The 10,561-nt window shown below is 38.7% G+C and overlaps 1 protein-coding gene across 1 annotated transcript in view; it reads left to right on the plus strand.

The window, feature by feature from the left end:
* The window catches only part of GPHN (gephyrin), a 215,333-nt gene extending 205,084 nt beyond the window's left edge, over positions 1 to 10,249 (plus strand). Inside the window, exons 19-23 of the mRNA XM_009883501.1 lie at positions 1,754 to 1,827; positions 4,517 to 4,581; positions 5,872 to 5,975; positions 7,185 to 7,281; positions 9,242 to 10,249. Coding sequence (XP_009881803.1) covers positions 1,754 to 1,827; positions 4,517 to 4,581; positions 5,872 to 5,975; positions 7,185 to 7,281; positions 9,242 to 9,375 — 474 coding nt within the window. The 3' untranslated portion in view covers positions 9,376 to 10,249. The remainder of the gene's footprint in view (positions 1 to 1,753; positions 1,828 to 4,516; positions 4,582 to 5,871; positions 5,976 to 7,184; positions 7,282 to 9,241) is intronic.
* The last annotated feature ends 312 nt before the right edge of the window (positions 10,250 to 10,561 follow it).

Below are 10,561 nucleotides of genomic sequence, written 5' to 3' on the forward strand. Positions count from 1 at the left end.
CAGGTAAAATGTAGATAGAATAAAGCTACTTTGAAAGTACTTCGAAAAGCAACTTGAGTATATAAATAGCTCTTTCTTACTCAGCAGATCTGTTTCCTGAATATGCCAAAGCTATAACTGTTACAAAAATAGTTTTATCACATTTTGCGCCTGATAGTCCTACAGAGGCAATACATACGAGACACAGTGAGCTGATATATTTGCCTTTTGAATCATTAACAGAATTGTTGATTGAGTTCCTGTTGGTAATCCCTGTGCCAAAACCATCAAAGAAAATAGGGATACACAGATGCTGGTGGGGCGTAGATGAACCTGCAGGACATTTATTAATCATGACTTATGCGAAGGAAAACTCAGATTACTTTTTGATCCCAGGCTGAATCTGTGAGTTTGGCAGGTAAAATAAACATCTCTCCTTTTATAACTAACAGATGCTAAAGACAGTCATTAGGAGATGGCAAACATGAGTGCTGTTTTTATCACTTTTCTGAGTAGAAATCATATTGTTGGATACATCATGAAAATGGATAACTAGTTAAACCAGTACCAATTACTTCCAATCCCATTATTGTCCTCAGTATTCCTAGAAAAATAATCAAGGACAAGTGCTGGTCTTTAAATTGGGAACGTGGCGACATAGTGCAGGCACAAGAACACTAGGATGCAACTGGACTGCTGAAGGGTCTTACAAGCATTTCTGCCTTCTGGCTAATTTCTCCCCAGACTGAATGTGAAGCAACAGCATGAAGTCAATAGGATCTATGTTCCACTGATGGATATCCCTCTGATACTGAGCTTTCGACAGTTTTAGTGAAATAACTGTGAACATCCAAAAAGCAAATAGAAAGTAAAAATGGCGTTAATGCAATCAATAATTGAGAATTCATGCCTGGCTGAAAAAAGTTGCTGCTTTCCAAGTATTTGAACACACACGCACACACACAAAAAAAAAAAAAAAAAGAAAAAGAGAGAGAAAGATGGGAAAACTGCAAGGGAGCTTCAGATTTACTGCTTCCAAAGTCTCATTTCACAGATGACTGTTATGTCCTGTATCTTTAATCTTACTAAACACAACAGACAGGATACTACATCTTTGAGCACAGCAATTTTCAATAAAGACGAAACAAGTAATTCGATTTAATAACTGGATCAATTGTGTTTACGCAAAATCATTTAACTTGAACCTAACACAGAAGCCACCCACAGTTTTTCCTTTCTAAGGACTATTAAAGTTGACCACTGTGAATTAGACCATGTCCCCAAGAAATTACAATAATTACAGTATCCTGGAAAACTATGATTTCTACAGTACACTATTGATTTCAAAAGTACTAGGAGATCTATAAATCTGCTGTTAGATAGCTTCCATGGCAAAAAATAAATAACTTGATGATTTTAAGTCTTAACTTTGAACCATAAAGGCTTCTTTTTCCATCTTTGACATAGAGAATGTTTTAGTAGTAGGCATTTGTGGTGTCCTCTAAGATTCTGATGCTGCAGCTGACTTTTAAGTAAATATGTTACTATGTCCTCGTGGAGTCAGGTTTGGCACCTAAAATGAGTCTGTTCTTCAGCTCTTTTTTTTTCAAAATACTTTCTTTCAAATACTGGAAATGCCCCACTGGACTGTAGCGCTTTCAGGATATGAAAAGTCTTTCATCTTCACTTGATATTAATTAATTGCTTTGAATGCTTAGACAATGTAAGCCACTTTGATGTTACTTAATCGATTTTCTTTTTTAAATTTAAACAGGACTATCTTAAACAGGTGCTGGATATTGATCTTCACGCACAGATTCACTTTGGCAGAGTTTTTATGAAACCAGGGTAAGAAATCTTTCTACTTAGGGAGCATAGATGGAGGCTATATTGGGCCAAATATTCTATGTAAGTGCTTCAGTAGATTTCAGTTTTCCAAATACACTATAAACCACATGGTAGATATATATGGGAAAAGAAGCAAAATCAGTCCTATTCAGATTAGTCACCATCTTTATGGGTGAAATTAACTAGAACAGAGGGATTATGTTTTACCGGTAAGAGGTATTTCTCTAATAACTATTGCAAATCAGGTTTGGGGACTGGGGGGAAACTGGCATGGTATAAACATGGCCACAGTCTTCACTGTGATCACAGTGCTCAGATATTGACATTGTTATGAAATAACCAGGAAATACAAGGACATTTAAATGCTGGTTTGCTTAATGAGCATCTCATTTCACTTCAAAATTTGCATAAGTCATATTCCTACAAACAAGCAATTTCTTGAGAGAAGTGTGATGACAGCTAATTTCCAAAGTTTTATCTGATTGGCATATTGAGCATAGTAATTTTAAAGTAAACGCAATCTTTTATGTGTTTGGTTTGCCTCAGAAAACTGTTTCAGCATTGCTTTCCTTTGTAGAACTGCTAATTAAAGAGCCAGGAAGTGTGTTTCATGGAGAAAATGAAAACTACTGTACTGAAAATAGAGAGTTCCCTTTCACAGTACAATAGCGGAAAGACGTCTACAGCTCTGCCTCGCTAACCGTGGAGTGCAGTTTGTTTGCAAGCTAGTTTGGCAGTCCAGTAACACATGCAGCTTTGAGGAATGATTCCCTCTAGCCCATAACTTTTGCCAGGGAGCAGAACAGAAAGTGGGTGTTTGCTGTGAAAACAGACAAGTACTTTTACTGTCTCTGCATACAATCCAGTAAAGAACTGCATGTGGGTTCGGTACTTGTGCCGCTACTAGCACCGTCTCCCTTCCATAAAAGGAACAAGTGAGCTGAAAGCACATTTCTTCCTGTGCTGGATGTAGCCCAGGCATGGAAATAGCTCACTGCTTCTGTCATGCTGCTACAACCCACGTGGAGAAGTCCCAAAAGTGGGATCTGCACTCCAGCCTCTGCGGCTGACAAGAATGAATAACCTGATTTCGAGAATTCAGAATACTGAATTCTGGTTCCAGCTTATCTGAAAGCGAACATAATTCTTTCTTCTGGTGATCCCTCTGTAGACTTGTAGCAATAAAATTTTAATAACTAGCCAGAAAAGCTTTAAGAAATCTTATTTTCCCCAAACGTCCATTTTCATTTTATGCCGTAAGGAAGATATTTCTTACTGCTACCAAAACATTTGGTCATCTAATCTTGCTGAGAATATAAGCACTCTCATTTTCATTGGCTGTAGTGCAATAGCAAATATTGTGTCTTAGTTTTTATTAATTTTATTTTAAAAGGCCTTAGATATGAATTGTGATTACTATATTGGGAAAAATTCCCATGAGTAAGTTCCAAGAGTGAAGCCAGAATTTGCTTTGTACACTTGTATTTTGATGTGCTGTGTGACTGCAAAATGATGCCTGGGATTTAACATTCCTCCACTTGATCTGAAAGTTGCTGAGCTAATGCAAGGTTGTATCTTGTCTAGCAGCGCAGGAGAAAGTACTGGAAGACTTTACCAATGACGGTGTTGAAATCTGAGAACTCAGAGTTTCCAGTAAATATGTATTAGCAATTAGATCTTTTGTACCTCAGTTTGTGCACTGGTTATAAGATTTGGAGGTCTCGCAGATAGTTCCCGTTATGTTAGAGGAATTTTAAAACAGAAACTGCCAACACCAACTTTCCCTGGTAAAACAGAATATTGATTAGTCCTAGCAGATACAAAGCTAGGTAGTAGTGGTCAAAATGTGTCAAATCTCCAAAGTTGCTGCTGGTCATCAACTATCATCTGCTGGCCAGGTGCTAGTTGTTAGCTCAGTATGAAGCCAAGGAACTCAGCCTAATTATTGCTCCTACAAAGTAGCATTTCTAATGTCAAAAAGGATGATATTAACATAGGTATATAGAAAACCTTTTTTAATGGATGAGTCCCTTTTCTTTGCCAGCCGCATTCTTGAGCCATTACATTACTGTCCTATTTGTATAACTGTAATAGCCCTGATGACAAGTCTCTAAAGATAATTCAGGAGCAGATCTGAAAGGAGAGCGAGCTCTTTACTGATAGACTGAGGTCTTACCTGACTGCAGCTCTCTGCCTGTGTATCTGAATTTGTTCATCTGCAGACGAGCTAGCATCTGCTGCTCTGAAATACTGCTGTGTTGTCACTACCAAGGTAGACAAAGGGAAATTAGAGTCACTAATGTTACAAAGAATTTGGAGAGCCTTAGATGAAAAACAAATGCAGCTCTGTAAGTGCATAATTTCAGTATTACTTCTTTGTTATTTGGCTCCTAGCATGAAGACAGGATTTAGATTTTTGATTGCTAGTTCATCTGCTCTTAGATGTTTCCTCACCAGAAGCAAAATCGTCTACTTAAAACTTCATAGCTGAATACCAAGAAAAACTAATTGTTCTGTCATCACAAAGAGAGGATTATACCCCCAGTGTGGGATAAGCAGCAGGTGCTAATGAACTGCTGAGAAAGAGAGAGATCCTGTTTTGTTTTCTTTTCCAAATGTGTTCAATAATAACATAATAATGTTCAGTCAAAGTCTAGTGCAGATATTAAATAGCTTTCATTTTCCGTAGCCTGCCAACAACTTTTGCAACTCTGGATATTGATGGCGTAAGAAAAATAATCTTTGCGCTCCCAGGTAAGATGTTTTGTGGATTACTTTTGTTGCTGTGCATAGATGACAGACATGAAACAGAATAATGACATTTCACAGCACCTAAGTCTGGGGTTGGCATCCCTAAGGAAGGTACCTGTAAAGTTTTCCCAGAAATTTCCAGAAGAGACAGACTTATAGGGATATACTAAGGAGTTCTTTCTTGTTCCTGTCCTCAGAATTCAACAGTGTACAGACCTTACGATTTCTTCTATCCAGCGATTTCCTTGGGGTTTGTATATGGTACTATACAGGGGTGGTTTTTTTCCTACAGCTCCTTCTGCTTTCACAGTAAATATTCTGTGCACGTAAGTCAGTGCATCCACTCTGAAGTATTGAAAATGGAGACAAAAACGAGAGAGTGCCAAGGAACGTGTCACAGATTTTTTTTATTATTTTTTTTTATCATGATCGTGCCATGGAACCAAAAGAGGGCAGCATTGCTTCACCTCCTGCGGGCTGTGTCGCCTTGGAAATAAACATTTCCGTAGGGATCTGGCTACAAATCTCTATCCTAATAAATCAGGAGGAATTTTTTCTATTCTTACTGCTCTGGCTTTGCATGGATTTCTGACTATACAAGGAATCCTGTTCTTGATAAGCTGATGGTTTCAGATGTATCTCTTGGGCTTTTTTCCTCTCTTGTTCTAGTTGATGTAGCACATTTTCTTCCAGGGGAGAGATCAATGGAGCATCTGTCTGATCGTAATATTTATTTTAGAACTGTCATCTAGAGAAGTCTAGATGTGTAACACAAGTGCTGTTTGACAGATGTTGGTCATACACCTCATTTATGGGTCAACAGAAAATGTATAAATCAGTAGAATTCTCAGAATTTGTACTAAAGTGTTTTGCCACTCTGTTAGGGAATTGAAAGTTATTTTTCCATAGGTCTTGGAAACCTTAATCATGAATCAAGAGCCCTATCAGCTAGGACCTATACCTGTGCACAATAAACCCTGCCCCGGCCCCAGACAAATCTAGGCATAAGACAAAAGGCAACGGAGGAACAGAGGCAAATGGTGGGGCCTGAGGAACATGGGGCAGTTCTGGTCAGAGCAGGATTGCAGTACACCACCAGCCAGAGGTGGTAGCTTTCAACAGGTATACTTGCCACATGCCACTCCAGTCTTGAATAAAACGTTTCCTGTACATAGCATGAAAAGCTCTTTAGAGTCCTTCAGAGTGCAATTGCTACAAAAACATGAGATCACTTTCAGCATTCCACAGAGTAAATCAAGAGGGATTCACCACCAACTGTTGTTTGTCCTACAGGCAACCCTGTGTCAGCTGTTGTCACCTGCAATCTCTTTGTTGTTCCCGCACTGAGGAAAATGCAGGGTATCTTGGATCCTCGACCCACCATCATCAAAGCCAGGGTAAGAACCTTGTCCTCTGTTTAAAAATTCTCTCAAGATGTTGCAGCACAGCTCTTTGGGCTCCGAAAGGCTTTCTTGCGTGGGGAATATAAGCCCTAGACTAATTCTGGCAAGTTGAAGGAAGTTCACACAAAACAGAGGTACATTCTTGATCTCTGTTAATGGTAATATTCAGCCCCATAATTTCTAAAAGTTAGATGGCCATCTAACGGAGCGAGATTATACAGCTGCAGAGGCAGCTCTTTGCCAATCAGGCAGGAAGGATGCTTTCCTGTTTAAAAAAAAAAAACCATGTGTTTTTAACCTGTGGTAAAAAATGCAAAGTAATCTGGGAATACCTAAAGAGTTGGGTAGTTCTGTATTAGCAATAGAAAATACAAACTTTAAAGCCTTTCTGTTCATGAGTTATTTATATAAGTAACCCACATGACCCCCACTTTAAGCAATGTAAATCCCTTGAACTATTAATTTCACTCTTACAAGAAATCATGGATGTTGTAACTCTGTTTAATATTGATTCAAGTCATGTTATTATAAGGTATTATTCTTCTATTTTTGATTCAAATAAAGTACCAAGGTACACATTACCTTTTAGAGTTTTCCTAGTGTTCTTGGCTATGCACTTTTCTCTTACTGCTTATCCCATGTCTCTCTTTCACATTTCCTCAGGCATCTACATTTTTCTTTATGTCACAACTAACATATTCTAAAACAGAGAGCAATTTGACCCTCACTTTTGCATGAATTTTCCAATGTGCTCCATTAAATTTCATTGTGAGCCATCCCCTGTATGTCTCTTCATTTCAAAGATTGGCCATTTCCCTTTTGTCAGAGCTAGCAGAATTTTGAATGTGAATAAAATTTTTATCTTTATGCAGTGTAGTCCAGAGACCAGAAGTGATAAAGCTTTTTTCCAGAGAAGTACTATCTTTAAACTTCCAGGAAAAGAACAGCTTTGAAATATTCTACTTAATGCATGTAGACTCCATCATACACTTTGATATTATAATCACAGCTGTATTTCCCTTAAATACAGCCGTTTCTACCTTCTACAGCTTTTGATCTTGCGGTAGACACCATCTGACCTCAAAATGCAGGTTTTTAAAGAGACTTTTTTTAAGGAAAAGCAACTGAGCAGATGATTCCGTTATCTTAGACAGTGCAATCTGAATGCATGACATTCTTATCCTTTCTTTGCTTCTTCTACAGTTATCATGTGATGTAAAATTGGACCCCCGCCCAGAATATCATCGGTGCATACTGACTTGGCATCACCAAGAACCACTACCTTGGGCACAGAGTACAGGTTAGTGCCCAGTCACACAGACTGACGGACACACTCACACAGGTCCTTGCCTTCCTGCATATATGTCTAAAAACAGCCAAGCACATGCGCATGTTTTTCATATAACCTTCCTCATGCAGACTGATTTGCTGACATACTTGTGGACACGCATACATGTACGTTAGTATAAAATTCAGTCATGATATGACTTACCAACTTCACCATTAAAACTTCCTTTATCTGAATAACCTGCCTTTATACACACACACACACACAAAATACACTTGTACGCTTGCATATGTGCGCGCATTCCTTTTTATAAACATCCAGCCACGCTTACTTGCGCTCACAGACACATTTGCTTACTTTTGCTTTTCTGCATGTACTAAACAGACACAAATTGGGCCATAGGTAGGAACAATAGAAAGAAAAGTAGTGTGATTCTAGCTGAACTGGAAAGGTAGAAGAGAGAGAAGAGGCTGTATACGTTCTCTTAAAGCAGACTAAGACTTTCATTAGTCATGTTTGCCATCTAGGGATGCTTCAGAATACTCAGCTGTAGTTGAGGTAAATACTATATTTGAATACTTTTTTAGCTGTAGACTGCTAGGAGACCAACTCTGCCAGTTTCTCAAGAGATTCAGGTCCTTAAGTAACTAATTGTCTTTTTGCTACATCCAAATTGTTCAATACAAAGCACTATATACAGGTTTCCACAGGGAAAACATTAGCTCAAATGCATGTTACTGTTTACCTAGAGAAAGTTCTTACCATTGACTCCCAATATCACACAGTCTCTGTCATATTTCCAGGTATAAGTCAAGGTATTACTTATGTCTGTAACTCTGTATTTGGTTTAACTCTGTTTTGTTGTGCACCAGTTCTTTCCTTATGCAAGCAGACTGTCTGGAATGATTTCTCTGTCAATCTGGAAGTTTAAAAACCAAGAAACTAAAGGACATGGCTCTTTATTGCATTTTCATTTTTTGTCAGTACTACCAATGTGATACTGTTTATCTTCAGGACGTGTTGTGAAGCTCAGTGTCCCAAAGAAACCCATTCTTTTGAGGTGGTATATGTTATGGATTTATGCAGGCGGCCACCGTAACAGGGTCCGACCCTAGGATCCAAATGAAAAGTGTAAAGTCCAAGTGAAGGTTTCTGATTCCTCTTTTATTAGCTCTCAGGCTACAGCTTGAGCTGGGTGCCTCTGGAGAGGGGGACCTACCCCAGATTGTGCCCTCCAATTATACCCGTACCACCCAGCACCCGATCCCCAAGTCCAATCACTCAATTCTGGTTGGTGGTCTCTTGATTTCTTATTGGTTTTCTTTGTCCCTGGGCTGGCCTTCTTCTGAAGTTACCTCATTCTCTCAGAATTGTTCCCTTGGTCCTTTATTCTGCTCACATCTGCCGGATTCAGCTAGGTCTACGTTAGCAGCATTAGTTTTATCAAAAAGTTTACCATCTATCAGCTCTTGCAGCCTTTGGCTTCAACTACTTTAGCTACTAGTGCTAAGCTACTAATGCTAAGCAAGACTATTCAGAGAGAAGAATACAGTTAATCAAACTTACTCTATAGCAGTGTATTAAAAACTTTCTAGACTGTGCTGGTTTTAGTCTTTGTGCAATCAGAATTAAGTGTTAAATTGAAAAATAAAGTAATTTTGATAGGATTCTAACTGAAAAGCAATTTACTATGACAAGATATGAGGTGCTGGTAATGTAGAAGGCTGGATAGGAAAGCAGTCAGCAAAGGGAATGATAGTTTTGAGCGCCAGAGCGATGAGAGGCTAACTAATTCTCTACAAAGTTCTCTTGTTTCCAGCCACCTTGGAAGAGCGAGATCCCAGCTCTATGAATAAGTTAGCAACATGAACATCTTCATAAGAACAGCTCGCGTTTCCCGTGTGGTTGGTGTGTTGCAGCATTTGAAACTAACTGAAAACTTAACCGAAATTTTTCTCTCGCTCTCCTGTAGGGAATCAGATGAGCAGTCGTCTGATGAGTATGCGCAGTGCCAATGGACTGTTGATGCTACCTCCAAAGACAGAGCAGTATGTGGAGCTTCACAAGGGGGAGGTGGTGGATGTCATGGTCATTGGAAGGCTATGATGTCACCAGCAAGAGCGAAGCTTTGATGCATGTCCACATATCATTGACTGTATCCTGTAATATGCAACGGCACAGCTAGTTTTTCTGATTTGGATAAAAGTTGATCAGTATAGTCAACATCTTGAATTATATTTCAAATGGAATTTAAATAAATACCTTTTAAAAAAAAAACTTTAAAACAAATCTTAACAAAGAAATTTATTCTGATTATATCAAAGCAACTTTTTCCTTTCCTCGCAATTGCTTTGTGTGTTCAATGCTAGTTCTAATAGCGGTAGCTTTTAGTAGACAGCAGTAGGTGCCTGCAAAACTTGTGTTTTTTCTCATCTTTAAGATACAACTACTTATGCTCTTAAAACAAGGCTGTCTGCTTATTTATACTAGCGTAGACAACACTTGGATTTCCCTTATTAGTATGCTTCATAACCGCTTCACAGAGAGCTTCTGCTTGTTCTTTATCTTGTATCTCGTGTTGATGTGCACAGTGCCAAAAGCGGAGTGGCTGCACTGGGAACCCAATGAAGCCCCGAGGTTTCCTCACCTCGCTGCGCATTCAGGGATCTCTCTTGTCCCGGCAGCCACCCAGCTCAGTACTCTTGGGCAGTAACTGGATACCTTTTATTTCAACGAACAAAAAAATTGCTTCCTTAAGTGCTGACAGCCTTTTTAACCAATACATTTAAAAATGTACAGAACTAAAAACTAAAAAAAATCAAAGACTGATCTTGTACAGATATTAGTGTTACCAGCATTCGTGTGGAAATTAAATGAGCAAAGAAATAAAACTAATGTTAAACAACTCTGTACCATAACATTTTCTGTAATGATACTGAAACTTAAATGAATAAAAAAAATCCTCAATCATTATTTAAAATTTCACCTGTTTAGCCTTGTTGTTTGAACCAAGAAAAATAGTGGTTTAAGAAGGTATTTGGGGTGGGGGAAAAGGACATGAAGGAAGGGAAAATAGTGTATGGAATCTAGGGCCTTCCTTCATGTACAGTACCACGAGTGAACGGAAAATACAGAGTGAGCTCTCTCTCACTTATCGCCCAAGGGACAAAATGGAAGCAGCATTTGGGGGGTATTACAACTGGACTAGTCAAAGCTGGAGAATACTTTTTTTTTTCCATCTAAATTGCATAGCAGTTGCAAACAGCCCTTGTGCTGCACTGTGTGGAATTTC

The sequence above is a fragment of the Charadrius vociferus genome, unplaced genomic scaffold, assembly GCF_000708025.1.
Source record: "Charadrius vociferus isolate BGI_N301 unplaced genomic scaffold, ASM70802v2 scaffold34, whole genome shotgun sequence".
In the NCBI taxonomy this organism is placed as follows: domain Eukaryota; kingdom Metazoa; phylum Chordata; class Aves; order Charadriiformes; family Charadriidae; genus Charadrius; species Charadrius vociferus.